The sequence below is a fragment of the Channa argus genome, chromosome 6 (assembly GCF_033026475.1).
Source record: "Channa argus isolate prfri chromosome 6, Channa argus male v1.0, whole genome shotgun sequence".
Taxonomy (NCBI): domain Eukaryota; kingdom Metazoa; phylum Chordata; class Actinopteri; order Anabantiformes; family Channidae; genus Channa; species Channa argus.
In genome coordinates this window covers 3,003,444-3,020,125 of record NC_090202.1, presented here as the reverse complement: position 1 = coordinate 3,020,125, position 16,682 = coordinate 3,003,444, and the positions used below count along the sequence as shown (strand labels likewise).

Here is a 16,682-nt window from a genome sequence, read left to right as displayed (position 1 = left end):
ACCCACATTTCTTGGCCATTCAAGTTAGGTTAAGATGCTAATTCAGTTGACGTTGAACTGTTTACTTAGCAGTCCTCTATTAAGAATTAATGCAAGCTCTTAGTTTGTTCTGTACTGCATGACATTAAAACATTTTGGGGGATGGAGGTTGGAGAGTAGTGCATCTATGCACAACTACAGTACCGCTATTAAGAATGAAAAGTGGAACATGCTGGACATTTGTATTTCAGAACAGGCCAGGTAATTTTGGCCTTTATCATTTTTAAAGCTGTCTCTTGTACGTAAGTCATTACATATTTTCAGTCCAATATTACATGTATAGCTTTTTCAGTTTTTAACTGAATTTTAAGTGTTTAAAACCCTTCACCACCCACTAGTCCCCCTGCAGGAGCTTTTACAGACTGATTCTCCTGTTCACTTTTATATTTGTGGTTTAGTTTTTTGTTGGATTTCTGGATTAAGAAGTTTGTGCTTTCACAGTTGTATGTGCTCTAGGCTCGGGGTCTTTATGGTTATTCCCTGTTGAAAGCTTAAGCTCAATTTATACCAATAATTTTATAGATATTACTACATTTCAACAATATTCTGTTATTTTTTAGTTTTTATGTTCTGCTGCTGAAAACAAAAAATCTGTCAAATCCAGGACTAAGCTTAACACCATATTAAAGTGCCTAGTAGTATCAAAGAGGGAAAAATGGAAAACTGTGTTTATCAATGATCTTTTATTAAAACCAGAACATGATAAATGGCCAAAAGCAGTAAGTAGACAAGACCAAGTGATGAAGCATATAGCAGGCTTTCAACTGCTCCAAGGCCATTTGTCTCTGTGAAAGCACCCTCTTAGCACTAGTGTTATAATGCCACAGTGCTACCATGATGGCTCTTTTATCTCTTTTCTAGTCTCCAGCGAGCCTGTGAGTTTCGTAGTTTTTTTGGTTGTCCTGGATATTAAGAGATACAGCTGGTAATGACTAGCTCAGGGAGTGATAGGACACAGCTCCTGCAGCTGTTGCTTAGCCAGCAATAGTGTGGGATGTTGCACTAATGAGAAATACTATAAAAACCAGCACTGCTTTTGTCATCTGTGTTTCTTTCAGACACTATAGACCTGGTGAACATCATTCAGCACTAACAGGGTGTTGGAAGTGGTGGGGGTCAGAGGTTGGCATTTACTGGCCTGTTTAATCTCCCTACATATTTCCTCGCCTGAGCCACAACGCTGTCCCCAGCAGACAGAATCAATAGCAGCAGTACTGCCAAGCCATTTGAGGGCTACCAATAAAACTAGGACAATTACAGTGAGATGGATCAGAGTCTTTAGCAGAAACATATTATTAATATGTTTCACCCTGTGCCAGGAAGCTAAAGGAAGACGATTCAGTTGCAATAAAAATCCAGTTAGTTAACTGGTCAGGAGAAAGCCAGTCTGGATGTTCTCCGCAGATTCCCAGTGACATGACAGGCCTTTTTGTAAAAGTGTGTGTATGTTGTGTGTGTGTTCAGCAGGTGGTAACCACAGGGACTGTTGTGGGCTAAATGTCACTGTACATTTTTTGTTTTATTTACCTTTGTTTAAGCAGACACCTTAATTAAAAATACATTTGGCAGTGACAGTCTGGAATGTCAGGGTCTGTGGGGTTTCTGTCACATTTACCATAATCTCTCATGAATACTGTCTGAGAATTCATACTGTGGCTTGTGGGGAATTTTTTTTAACACAAAGGGTCGGTTGAATGGGACTGTTGAAAAGCCTCAGATATGTTCTATGTCATTAGAGACATGCCTGTGGATCATGACATGACAGATCTGCATTAATGTAAGCTAAAGTGTGATCAGATATCCACACAAGTTCTAATGCACGGCTCACAAAGGTTTTTAACACGTGTTACCAGATTTGCCTCTTTGGATGTTTAGAGACTTTGCCATATATTAATGATTATGTCAATCTCTCTGGTTTAGCTTTTGTATAGAAGAGCATAACAGTGATGCCAGTGGCTCAGTTTTTCAAAATACCTTTTCTCTACCACACCAAACAGTGGAGGAATGACTGTTATAGTTAATCAGAATACAGTTTTGTATGCTCATACAACAAATTTTAAACGTTATTATAAACTGGCTTTTGAAGATTTCTATGTCCTGCCTTGGCTTATAGATTCTAAACAAAGATCCCAGTTAAACCCTAGAGAACTAATTGCACTATAGCCTAAACAAGCTTATTGTGGGCTAAATTGAATTTTGCAGGAAGGCTCTGAGACAATCAGCCACTAGTTAACGGACTTTACGGAATCCTTTCAAATTCTTAAAACATGGCTCACCTGTGGCTGTAATTTTGCTTTTCAGACAAATTTCTTTTTCTTTGCCTCTCCCTGCCTTTCAGGTTTTGTCTATATGTCTCCTTTTACCTCTCTTTGAAATTTCTGTTTCTTTTTCTATCTGTGTCTCTGCAGCTTTTATGTTGAGCTGTGTCTTTCCTCAGCCGCCGCTTTATGGTGATGTATCAGTCAGCAGTCTCCACGCTGGAGGGGAAGCTTTCTTCTCCTGTCTCACTGGCTACCAGCTACAAGGCCCTAATGTGCTGACCTGCCACAATGCTAGCACCCCCTACTGGAGTGGCAAGGAACCGCACTGCCTAGGTAAAGATCATCACAAGCTTGAGTAGTCAATCATAAAGCTCAGTTATAGTTATTATTGAAGACAGCGAAATAATAGATAATGAATTGACCAAAAAAGGTCATCTGACTCCATTTGATGTATTTGTTCTATAATCTACATAGCACATATGAATGTTATACTTATAAATATCAAATCATTTACAAAAGCAGCAAATACAACATATTATTTAATCTGTTACTTAATTCAGAATTGTTAGATGTATTGTAATACTATTTACAATACAGTGTATTAAATCTAGAAATACAGATATCACAAGTAAATGCTAATCAACATAGACACGATCGGCATAATTAATTACATCTTAATAATAAAAAACTTATTCTTCGCTATTGTTAGCATTATTTGGTGTCTTAGCCCACGGTGTTTACTGTATTTTGGAATATGGATGTTTTCCATGCTGCAAGCTTTTCAAATTATTTAAACAACAGTAACATATTTTCTTTATTTACAAGAGGATGTACAGTCAAGACTTATCTGTCAGACCTTCTGGTCATGTTTGCACAAAAACCATAGAGACAGAGAGACCCGGACTCTGGCAGATGAATAATAAGAGACCACTTGGACTGACTGATTGACAGCACAGGGAATGTGTCCTGAAAGAAAATTCAAAGAGGGATTTTGTGATGCTGTGGGTGTACATCTGTATCTTAGTTGTGTGTGTGTGTGTGTGTGTGTGTGCCAGTGCATAAAGCAGGTGTATTGAGGTGTGATTACTGAAGGCTGGGCAGGATGCCACTGGGTTTACTCTTCTCCTGCTCTGTTTTAATTAAGCTTTGTCTGCATGAGTAACCTTGACTTAATCATCAGTGAAACAACACACACACTCACACACACACTCAAACACAGTACATTCCTATAGATTAATCTCCTGTGATGTTTTCCTTCTCACGTCATTTCTTGGTCCCCTGCATGAAGAGAAAGATGACAGATGATTTGTCTTAACATTTTCTGTTTGACCTTCTAGACCAGTGGTTCCCCAGCCTTTTTTCCCCTGAACCCACCCCCCACCTGCCTCTAAGAAATACTGAGCAGCCCCAGCCTGCACAAACACCTGAATAATTATTATCATTCATTATCAATGTAATAAGAAGTTGTAATAGACAGGATCTTAAATGATCCTTTTGACCCACTGGCCAAGGTAGCTCATGACATTTACTGGCCAAGAATATTTCTTTACTAGCCAGTTGTTTTGTTGAAAATGTTATTTTTGAACAGAGACAAATTGCCTGTACATACATCAGAATGTTTTACAGTTCTGGGAAGGGGATCCTAAGGTGTCCCCAGGTCAAATGAAATTTATGAGGTCTCCACTGTACTCCACGCTCCAGATGTTTGAACTCCATAATCCACTCCATTCTATTTCTAAGGCTAAGCCCAGCCACCCAACGAAGCGAAATCATTCTGGCTGTTTGTACTCTCATTTTATATTTAATTCAATTTCCAGAACTCGTGGCCATATGTATAGGTTGGAACATAGACTGACTGATAAATTGAGAGCTTTGCCCTGTAGCTCAGTTCAATCTTAAATTCCAATTTATCAACAAGAACCCAACATACTGAACATTTTGTTTGTGGCACTTCCAACCTTAAGAAAGACACTAACTGTTTTCTAACAGAAAACCACGGCCACAGTCTCTGATTCCCTTATATCTGCTTCACACTACACTTAGAAAACATTGTACTATAACACTGCTGATTATAGTAATTATGGCAACACATAATAAATAAAATTACAGTAATAATGAAACAAATGATCAAAAGTCACTGTTGGTAAAGGTGGAACTGATTTTACCCATGTTATGTGCTGACAAGTACATCAACATTTATTAGTTCACAATATGTTTATGAATAACATAATAATTTTATATTAAAACCACCAGGTTGTGTTGTGTCAATTAGTGACCAGAAAGTACAGGGGGATAAGATGGTCTCAGCACCTATTCGTTTATTTAGCTGATATTCAGTGTACTATATATGGAAAACAGTGTAGTTTTTCATTTTCTACCTTCTGTCCTTCTACTTCTGTTCTCTCAGCTGCCTGTGGAGGTTTGATCAGGAACATAACAGTTGGTCGGATCGTCTCCCCGGGTTTTCCGCGCAACTACAGCAACAACCTGACCTGCCATTGGCTGCTGGAGGCTCCTGAGGGCCACAGACTTCACATTCACTTTGAGAAAGTGGCACTGGCCGAGGATGATGATCGGTAAGCAGGACATCCAGCATGGTTGGAGTGTACCAAAACAGGGAGAAATGAGCAGCGGGAGGAGCACATCTGTTTTTAGTCTCAAGCTAGCTCTATACATGACATCCAAAACCTGTATATTGTAGATTTATTAATATCTGAAGCTCTCTTTGATCATACGAGATTTACATAGCAGATTCACAAAATTGAGATATTAAAAAAATATACTAGCTACAGTAGGTGACATTACACTACACTGTTACAATGGACAAATCCCAGAAGCAGTGAGAGACTGCAGTCAGTAAAAAGAAGAGGGAGAGAATCAAAACTACAGAAATGTAGAAGTCAATTATACCTAAATTATCTCTCTATAGTCCAAACTGACAAGCCTTGATGATGATACAAGTGAAAAGAACGTTAATTTAGCATAAAATTTGCTCTGTATACAGTGCTGGGTTTTTTGATGAAATCAATTTATGTATCACACAAAACTCCAGATTCATTCATAGGAAGTTACTGCAATTTTGTTCTTGTTGGATATACACTTTTACACCTGGAAGCTAACCAGTGCCGCCACAGACCAACCTGTCAGCCACTGGAGCAGCTGAGGTTTAGATGCATAACTAAGAACCACCAGTGGCGCTAATTAAGAAGGGGCCTGGACTTTACAAGATTTTCTATCACCACTATTTGTACATTTACTCTATCTCAAACTATTTTATGTCATTTTATTTACCAGTGAGTTTCTTCAAAGCAGCTATAGAAAGTATTTTACAACAGCATTGTATTAAATGATGATGTGAAAGTAGTTGCTGGTGATGAACGTGCAACTTAATCAACCTCAATCATCTGCTCTCTTGGCTTTTCACAACATTGACACCAATTAAGTAACCGGGGTACTCAGACAAATGATCTCTACTTTAATTCATTCTTTCACTCAGCTGCATGTTCCTGTTGGCAGATATTTGTTACATACATTCTTTGTTGGAGAAAACCATTTAGAAACCTGGTTACATCTATACATTCAAAAAAATTAACTATGGATGTTGTTTGCTTTACGTTGTGGTTTTGTGGTGAAACTATAAAATAACTTAAATTTTAGTGACAAAAATAAGACTGTTCAATAAGATGAATATTATATATTGTGATTTCAAAGTTACAAAATAAAGCTAACTTAAACCAACATAACTCACTCATTTAAAATGCACTGAAGGCCTTGGACCAAGTAAAGAGTGTCCAACACACATTTTTGGTCTTACCAGTGCATTGTATAGGGCACCATTTTCAAAAGCTGTGCCATGTGCGCTTTGCAACATCAAATCCATGCCATCCACTTATTGATCAGGACAACAGCAATGTTAAAAAGCAATTATTGGTAAATTGTTTAGCGCTTTAAGTTTGTAATTTTTCTGTATACATTTTACCTAATTTAGTTTAGTTAAATTTTTTTTCTTGGTTTGGATTTATGTTTACCTTCCTGGTAACTTGATAGCTGGAATATGGCAAAAATGTAATGTGTGCCAAATTACTTTCTGGTTCTAAATGAAACTCTATTAAATGTCAGGTAAATGGACTTGAGTTGTATTTATTTAACCCACTAGCCTAAACCAGCAAGCATAACTTGCATACTATTAACAAACTTCAATATCATTAATACAGCTAGCTGGTGTTCATCAAATTGAACATAAATGTGTCAGGTTAATAAAACATCAGCGCCAAGTTAATTGACCATTACTTCATGATGTCACATTGAATTAACCATGTGGAGTTACAACTTAATAACATGTTGTTACATTTAATTCATTATTTTTACTATTTATTCAACCAGATTTTGTGAGACTGGTTCACATAACTAAATTGAGTAAAGATAAGATTTCATTGCTTTGAGTGTACATGGCAAAGAAATCTGTGTTCTCCAAAATAAATTTACATGGGGAAACCAGGTTTCCCTAATCCGTCACTCGGATTTTGGAAACCAACTTTCAAGTTTACATGACACATAAGAGAACAGCTTCCTGAGAAAGTGGAATGTAACCAGGTAACTGAAGTCCATGTAAATGCCGTCATTATTGCAGCTTTTTTTCGTGTCTATCCCATGTTTCTGTTTGGTTTGCACTCACTTCTGTACACCAACTGTTGAGCACCAAATGGTAGATTAGAGGCAGAATATTACAGCAAACTCAGTTTTCCACAGGCCCAGAAACAGAACTTTAATAAGGGTAATGTTGCTCCAATACTGTTGGATATTTCCATTAACACCATCAGGCAACAGGTTCACCATTTCAACCTAAAGGTTATCAGTGCTGTCTTCAGCTTGTTTCAGTTGCCCGCAAGTAACCAAAAGTTATAACAGAAGTAAATTCACATGCTCTTTCAGAGGAAAGAATCAAATTGTCCAAATTAATTGAACGTATGAGCTCAAGTAGTAATTGTAACTATTGTCCTTCACTTATGTTTAGTTTTGCTTCATACTCTGGTTTGTCCCAGTCAGTTCATTTCTGAGGCTTCCACAGTTTACCTGACAGTGGTATTTTAGCAGCATGGGGCTCTCATTATGAGGGACTGAATGAAAGAGTCACAGGGGGTAAAACAGCTGAATAATCCATTTTGTATACTAGATCATAGCTATTCCAGGCTACTTTTATGCCCCTGTTACAAATAAAGACCTCACAGAGATGAAGACACATTGACACATCTCACATTAACACATTATGAAACTGAAAGGACAGCGAATGTGTTCTGGTGTGATACTGGTCTGCTGGCTTCTCAAAGACAAGGATTTCTTAAAGGCCATCTGCTGTCTACATACTACTTACATTAAAATGACCTAAATAATCAGTTTTACCAATCAAGTTTCAAGCAGGATCAAGTAAAGCTCTTTAATGAATCACTGGCCACCCTCATCAATGACTGCTAGTTATAGGCTAGATAACTATCCATATGACTTAACACTGACACTCACTGTATGCATCTAATTACATCTTAGTTTAGTTTTTGGTCATTCACAAGGTCTGGACCAGGGTGGGAGTTTTTAGTATTTCCATTTGCTATAGTTCAGGTTCACTTGATCAAACTGTAAAGCTGTGTCTCAGGAGGATGAGTGGGATATCCACAAATCAGAGGGTTGAAGTTTTAACCCCCAGCTTCCCTTGTTCACAAAACAAGGGAACACAAGCAACCATAACTGTGGGATGCGCTCATGTTGGCTCACAGCAGCTAACCTAAATACTGAACATAAGTGTCTGTTTAATAATTCCACACATATATCTGATTACAGAGACAATAAAAGTTAACTGTACGATGTTAGATTAATGAGGCTTGCCAATATTTTCTCCCCATTCCACTAAATACGGTTCAGCTGGGAACTTGAATGGGACTGGGTCACAAGCTGGTTAGCTTTTGACTGGGAGCAGCAAATGTCTGCAAAACCATGTGAATTAATACAGGGATTTCAAAATTAAAATTGGCTCAAAATCACGACAAAATCTCCAGTGATCCATTGGTGTGTGTGACCCTGCTTAGGAGTTTTCACACAGTATTTTAGGATGGTTTACTCTACCCCCTGCTTGTGCCTCTCATGTACTATGTACGTTCAACTTACAGTAGTAACTCTCCATTTATCCTAAGAAGCAGCATATCAAATCTAAGAATAATCTATGAAGGTTTGAGAAATACCTTCAGTTGAGTGTTGTCAACTAATTCAAAAGATTTTAAATTTGTTGCAATGTACTGCTTACTGGGCTATCTGGAGAATTAACACTCATATGACCAACAGAACAAGTTTTTAAATAGTTTTGTCACAACCAAAAGAAACACTCCTAAAGCCTCATTGCCTCAGGCCTCATTCTTATTTCTAGGCTGCTCATCAAGAACGGTAACAACATAGATGTTCCTGCCCTGTATGATTCATATGAGGTGGAGTATTTACCTAATGAAGGTTTACTCAGCTCATCCAGGCATCTTTTCATTGAGCTGACTACAGATGCTACAGGCACATCCACTGGAATTGCTATCAGATACCAAGGTAAGTTTATGGCTGTGGCTAAGTGCATGACAAGGCAACTTGTTTGTTAGGCATTGTGGTTAGACTATGTTATGTGGACGCATACTTAAAGTTACAAATTGTGAAAATACTGAAGTAAATGCCACCAGAAAGTATTTATTCTAAAAATACACACTGGACTTCACATAAAAAGCTATACAGCTTAACATCAGGCAGGCATTTGGATTTAGTCTCCTGTGAACCTCAGCAGGATACATGGTTAAAATAGAGGATGAATAGAGGAAACGTTTGTAAATGGCAGGCTGACTGCTACTGTTGGAAGAGAGGCTTTATTCGGGTATGTAACTGGTTGCTGAATGTGTTCTCATAAATAATTGTTTTATGTTACCTGTTAATCTAATTGGAAAATAATCATTAATGTTGAAAGGAATGCTGGCGGCTTGAAAGCATAGAAATATTTAACGTGGAAAACCATCAGTCTGACATGACATTGAAATTCTCATTTTTGACAGTTTTGACAGGATTTTAAAGTCAAATTTCATGAAGTGAAGTGGGTAATGAGGTTGAGATGCAGTTGAAAGCTATAGAAAGAAAGATACTAAGTGGACATTTAGGCTTAGATCATTGTGTTACAAATACTGCTTTTCCCCATAAGTTTTTATTCTTACAAAACAATAATTTGGACCTTATAAAGGGATCATGATCACTTCATGGGCTGGTAACATTCGAAACAGCTGAATTTGATACAGGAGAGGACAAACACAATTTATCAAATCAAAAGCCCCACTTCTAAAATAATCTCTGGCTGTTAAATACTTCTTTATCCATAAAAAAGTACCTCTCTCTCTTTTTTCAGAGCAGATGCTTTCGTGGCCATATTATAAAGGCTTTTGGTACATTCCCTTAAACATACTGACACTACTTCATACTTTGGGAACCAAATAATTTAATCTGTCAAATTCACAATATGAACTTTCAATATTTCTTAATGCATCTTAAACATTAGAATTTCTATTATGTATTTTACAGGGTGGTTCAAGCAAAGGAACATTACAATGGATCCATCTAATGGATGGGATGTGATATTTCTAAGCTTCTTTTATTCTTTATACTCACATTTTTCTCAGCACCCACTATCACCTTGGGTTGGTGAGGCGCGACTGGAAATACAATCAGTTTAATCTATTTAGGCTTATCCTTCCTTGCCACAGATGGGATTAAGTCCAGAGGGTGCAACCATGCATATTTTCAATGGACCTCATTATGGCCATTAAAAGGATGTAACGCTGTTCAGCTTGTCCCTAACAGATCTGATTAAACTATTTCCACCCTGATGAACAGATAACATCATTCATAAGCACTCAGGTATTTCTAACTGTGCTGTGTGTTATCTCTGCAGCATCTTCCTAAGACATGTTCGTTTCACAATTTAAACATAGATTTAATTACTTCTTTAAGGTTACATTAAATGCATTTTGTGTTTTACTTGTAAAATGCTTTGGATCCAATGAAGGATTATGTCCCTGTACTAATATATACACTATCTTAGTTACATTAATTTAAACTGCAGATATATATTTTTTAGAATTTCAAACATATTTTTCGTGTAATATTTTTTTTAATTTTAATAACATGTTTTTGTTTTTTTAATATATATTTGAACCACTACCACCGGCTGAACACTGCAAAACTACAAATTTTGGCAAAAACCAGTCTGTTAACACTACTGATACATTCAGTAATGTTTCAACATATTTACAATGTGCCTAAATGAACAGTATATTATATTAGTACACATTCAAATTTATTCAGATAGTTCAGATAGCAAATAAACAATCTGTTTGCAATTATGCTTCCTTCATAATGTATCACCTGCTGCAGGTTAGGTAAATGTGTAGAGATCATTTGGTTTATTAATGCAGTATCAGGAGCAGTGAACTGCTAACATCAGCATGCTAATATGTTCATTGCTCATATGCTCATCTTCAAAAGCTGATGCAGTAAACCATAGTACCACCAGTTACCATCACATGTTAACATTTGCTATTTAGCATTAATAGCCAAAGAACCAGCCTAGACCTATGGGAACCATGATATTTAGAATGACACTTTGGATGGATGGATTGCCATGAATCATTAATTGATGATATAACAGTTATTAATGACCATACAATATATCTAACATATATAAAGTTTCTAACTCATTCAGCCAGCGTAGCCTTTTACTTCTTAATAACAAGTTGTTATTTAGTAAAACTTTAGTCTGTTCCACTACTAAAAATGTCTTTGTACCATAACTTGCATCTTCTCTTCACAGCCTTTGCAGCAGGTCACTGCTATGAGCCCTTTGTTAAGTATGGTAATCTGACCAGCAGTGACAGCACTTGGGCAGTAGGAGCGGTGGTGGAGTTTGCCTGCGACCCTGGATATACTCTTGAGCAGGGGTCTGTGACCATTGAATGCATCGATCCCAAAAATCCCCAATGGAATGAGACCGAACCTGCTTGCCGAGGTCTGAATGCTTCTGAATAAGTCAGCTTCATTTTCAAGGGCTGTCTGGGTCTGTAAAACGTGTTAATAAAAGACAACTGAAGACTGAAAAATGTAATTCATATCTCTAAAAGAGGATTTGTCACTTATCAGATCATTTAAATAAATACCATTCTTTTTAATCTATGGAATGTTGGATAGTGAAATATATTTAAACAAAATAAAAATGTAACTACTTTTTATTTCTGTTCAAGCCTTCTATGCTTGAGAGGTTAGGATCAAATTATGTAGCTCCTTTTGGCAGATGAGTGGATGGATAATTGTAGGTATTCTCTTACAAAAACACACAGTAATTGCATTTGCAGTTTAATTCTATAGAAATATTTATTTTTGGGGAGGGGCATGAATGGTCTGGGTACCTATGGTTCAAAGTCCAGCATTCTGTTGTGCTTGACTTAGGGTTTCTGTCTGCAGTGCACTTAACTCCAGTGGGGTGACTGTTGACAACATCCGACTGTAGAAGGATGGAAGCTAATGTGATGCAAGCAGATGTGAATTTCACTCAGTGAAGCCTGTCTCTATTGAACTCAAAAGGCACGCTAACATATTGTATACATATTAGTGTGTGAAGTATACAATACAGAGCTATTAATCCACCTTTTACATGTTTGTGTAATTACACATCACACAGGGGAAGGATTTCCTGCAAAACTTCCAGCAAATTTAATTAGTTTTTGTTAATTGGTAACAGGCTTCACCTGTATGAAGTTGATACGTTAATCACTTGAAGGTTGTTTACCTTCCATTTGGGTTGTCAAGCTGTGAATGATTGTTGAGAATTGATGTCAGAAATACATTCTGAGTGGCATACATGTGGAGTCATTAAGTGCAAGTTGTTTCAGTTTGATGGAGACATTTTTCTTTAGTCCTCTTTCCAACCATCTGTTTTCTCTGTCCAGAATGTTGTTACTCTTGAAATGTACAGGGATGTACTGCAATCGTTCAAGATACTTCTGAGTTTCACAGAGCAAGCAATTTATCTAACTATCTATATATAACAGCAGTTTTCCTTGTTGATGCGTCTGTCTTCTTTGATGTGCTCTGCACAATCCAGGAGATCCTATCACTTGATGTAGATGTTAAGGTAAAGGCTCCAACTCTTTGTGTTTATTTTGACCCAGATGTGGTTCCTTTGAAAGAGCTCAGGGATTTTCTCTCTGCCTCTTTCATTCTAAAACTGACCCCAATTGGGGACACAGGTAGCAGCTGCGCATCTATCTTTAAAAACCTAATTTTATTTGGGGTGGGTAGTAGTGAGGAGGAGGACAAAGTTTTCTTGTAAGCGCTGATATATCACCATTTAAACTAACTAGGAAATTAGGTATAGAGTTTAAGGAATTACAAATAATGGTCATTCTAATTCTGTATTTCCATCCCACATACTTATAGATAGAAATTTATAAAACCAACTCAGAAATGTAAATGATATAGTTGATATTGATATAATTTAAAATACTTAAACACAGAGCGTAAAATTAATAAAATGGTTTTCAATTCAAGGTCTCATAAAAGGTATTGTTTGGTTATTGGCCACTGAAACCTAAGGATTGGATAATCAATTAAGACAATACATGTATGTGTGCGTGTGTCTTCCAGCTGTGTGCAGTGGGGAGATCACAGATTCAGCTGGAGTAGTGCTCTCTCCCAACTGGCCTGAAGCGTACGATAAAGGCCAGGACTGTATCTGGGGAATCCACGTGGAAGAAGATAAAAGGATCATGCTGGACATTCAAGTGTATGTATCCCTCTTTCAGATGTTCAGTTTGATATGCCTCATCAGCACTTTGCACTGTGATATGCATGAAATCACAGTACAACAACCTTGGTGTGTTACAGTAAATCTAATCATAACAAAAGCCAACTCCATGCTTTATGCTGATACCGAGACAATTCTCCTACTTCTAACAGAGCCATAAAAGCAGTTTGCAACTATTACAAGAGCTGCCTCACCATGACTGGTAAAACAATTAGGAACACAATGTGCTGATAATGAAAGAGTGCTGAGCTTGTGAATGAGATGCGTGCCACACAAAGGTCAATTAGGTGTAGCGAAGAAACCTAATTATATCAGGGACGGTTTGTTCAGGAGTTTCCCTCCCCAACACCTCCTGTAATGGCTGCTGTGTGGAGTAGACAAATGTACAGCATTGGAGTGTGTGTTTCCTGTGATTGCAGTGCTAAGGGGTGGGGGGGGGGCTGAACAACACACCCTGCCTGTGACAGAGGCTGATAAGTCAGTCAGCTGTAAAAAATTATTTGCCATTTGGAAGCAAATTAAGTGGGACTCATTTGCATAAGTTGCATCTGAAGCTCTGACTTTTTTTTCTGAACACCACCTGTGTGCTTGTTGTACTTTGACAAGCATTGATTAATGGCTTCCTCTGGTTTTTTAAGGAAGTCTGTCAACAATAGCAATTATTGCAGTTCATTTAGCACAGCAGGTGAATTCTGGAGTGAAGGTACAAAAACATTTAGAAAATACTATATTAATAAAAATGTGTTAGCACACAACCAACATTGAAGAGCCAGTCATCCTGATACCTGTATCTTTGTGTGAAAATGTTTTTCCTTATTTATTTAAACTTCAGAACCCAGTGGTGACATTTTATATCATTTTCAGTAGACCATAAGGAAAGCTGACCATGTGATGGTTTCTTGCAGTTGATTTTGAGGAGAACTGGTCTATAGGTTTACTATGTTGATTTATTTAAAAATTATTATATAAAATGATCAAAACAAATTAATTTCTTGTAGTTGCACAGGAGTAGAAGTAGCAGCTCTTATCAGTGGACATATTTAATTTCTAAGTCAGGTCCCACTTTACACTTAACTCTTTCGTCAGCATAGAGAGCAGTGGCTGCTGGAACCAACTTCCCAGGAGTTGTTGCCTCTGCCCTCATTTCTACACCCGTTCTCTTTCATTTGACTTACTTTTTACTTGTCTGTGTCATCTGGTTTGAATAAATACAGTTGGCCATCAAAGCTAAACACATTGTTTCCTTTTGGATTTTTTCATTAGAAGTATTGTTTTGTGCAAATCCAGAAAGTAAATAGGATTTTTCATGTGTACAGGTCTAATTCTACCAGTACAAGCAGTACTGTAGCCATCTATCCAAGTCATTGTAATAATATTAAAGATGTGAGTTAGTAATGTCACATATGAAATGCCTATGATGTCTATTTGGTGCTGTCTTGCATTTTAGTTAAATAGCAAACATATGGCTGGTTCTTCTACTAACCAGTTACCCTCTACTACTCAATGGAACAACTGTCCTTCCTGTCCTGTCCTGTCTTATCCTTCCTCTCTCCTTCCTAACCAAATACATCTGTAACTGATACATCTGTAACAAATTCTACACATAGTAAACAGCATAAGAAAACAAATTAACATAATTACCAGCTTTAAATGTATTTATAGAAGGCTGTTAAAGATGATAATGCAATAACTTGTGGATGGGATAGAAATAGTGAGGACATAACATAAAAGGGCAAGTATTGCATACATATTCCTATCTAAACTATCATTATCTGCTTAATTCACAATCGAACTGAGCACCATATGTTTTCAAGTTTATGCTTATGTCAAGTCATATTCAAATGGAAAGCACATTTGCCTTTTATAAGTTTTTGTACTGAAATACAACATCTTTTTCAAGAATTCACCACAGAAAAGGGCAAAGACAAAAATATAAGCATATTTTAGATATAGCTAAATCTACAATTTAATTCAACTTTATTTATATAGCGCCAGTGGGGAAGTTGTAGCTCATTTGGTAAGGTAGTCGTCCACGGACAGGGTCATTGGTTCGATCCCCGGTCCCGGCTATATGTCGAAGTGTCTCTGGGCAGGACACTGAACCCCTAACAGCCCATTCCCATCCCCAGCTGTGCAGTGCCGGTCCAAGCCCGGCAGAAATTGGGGAGGGTTGTGTCAGGAAGGGCATCCGGCATAAAAACTGTGCCAAATCAACATGCGGACAATGATCCGCTGTTGCGACCCTGAACTCACGGGATAAACTGAAAGGACCCAAAAATAAATACATTTATATAGCGCCAATTCACAACAAAGTCATCTCAAGGGACTTTACAGAATAAAGTCAAGACTATAAAGATGAAGATAGAAAAAATCCAACAATTCCCCCTTGAGTAAGCCCTAGGCAACAGTGGAGAGGGAAATCTCACTTTAACGGAAGAAACTTCCAGCAGAACCAGGCTCAGGGTGGGCAGTCATCTGCCTTGGCCGGTTGGAGTGAGTGGAGTGGTCCCCTAGCGGTTAGGGTTATACCTATAACTATAAGCTTTATTAAAGAGGAAGGTTTTAAGCCTAGACTTAAAAGTATAGAGGGTGTCTGCTTCCCGAATCTGAACTAGCAGCTGATTCCAGAGGAGAGGGGGCTTGATAGCTGAAGTTTCTGCCTCCCATTCTACCTTTGGAAATTCTGGGAACACTATCTCTACCAGAAGTAGGCCTGCATTCTGAGATCGAAGTGGTCTACTGGGATGACATGGTGCTATGAGCTCTTCTATATATCATGGAGCCTGAACATTTAGAGCTTTATATATAAGAAGCAGGGTTTTAAAATCTATTCTAGATTTAATGGGAAGCCAATGAAGAGAAGCTAGTGAAGGTGAAATATGATCTCTCTTGCTAGTTCCAGTCAGCACTCTTGCTGCAGCATTTTGGATTAATTGCAGGCTCTTTAGGGAGTTACTGGGGCATCCTGAAAGTAGGGAATTACAGTAGTCCAACCTAGAGGTAACAAATGCATGGACCAGTTTTTCGGCATCACTTTGAGACAGGATGCTGCTAATTTTGGCAATTTTCCGTAGGTGAAAGAAGGCTGTTCTAGAGATTTGTTTTATATGTGAGGTAAAGGACAAATCCTGGTCAAAAATAACTCCTTGCAGTAGTACTGGAGGCCAGACTTATGCCATTTAGAGTAACGATATGGTTGGACATGTTATTTCTGAGATTTTTGAGCCCAAATAGCATGACTTTAGGTTTGTCTGAGTTTAGAAGTAAACAATTGTGGGACATGCAGGCCTTTGTGTCTTGTAGGCTTGAAGCTATATTAACTGATTAACTATCATCAGCATAGTGTTATCTAATAAAACCGAGTGTTCTCTAATAATGTTGCCTAAAGGAGACATACTGTATATAAAGTAAAAGTATTGGTTCTAACACAGAGCCTTGTGGAACTCAAAAGCTAACCTTTGTGCCCATGGAGGATACATGATAGACATTAGAATGTCTATCATGTAGATACAATTTAA

At 37.6% G+C, this 16,682-nt stretch overlaps 1 protein-coding gene across 1 annotated transcript in view; it reads left to right on the top strand.

The window, feature by feature from the left end:
- Positions 1-16,682, top strand: part of LOC137128714 (seizure protein 6-like) — a 193,564-nt gene that overhangs the window by 138,934 nt on the left and 37,948 nt on the right. Inside the window, exons 5-9 of the mRNA XM_067507165.1 lie at positions 2,448-2,633; positions 4,708-4,876; positions 8,713-8,879; positions 11,176-11,370; positions 13,005-13,143. Coding sequence (XP_067363266.1) covers positions 2,448-2,633; positions 4,708-4,876; positions 8,713-8,879; positions 11,176-11,370; positions 13,005-13,143 — 856 coding nt within the window. The remainder of the gene's footprint in view (positions 1-2,447; positions 2,634-4,707; positions 4,877-8,712; positions 8,880-11,175; positions 11,371-13,004; positions 13,144-16,682) is intronic.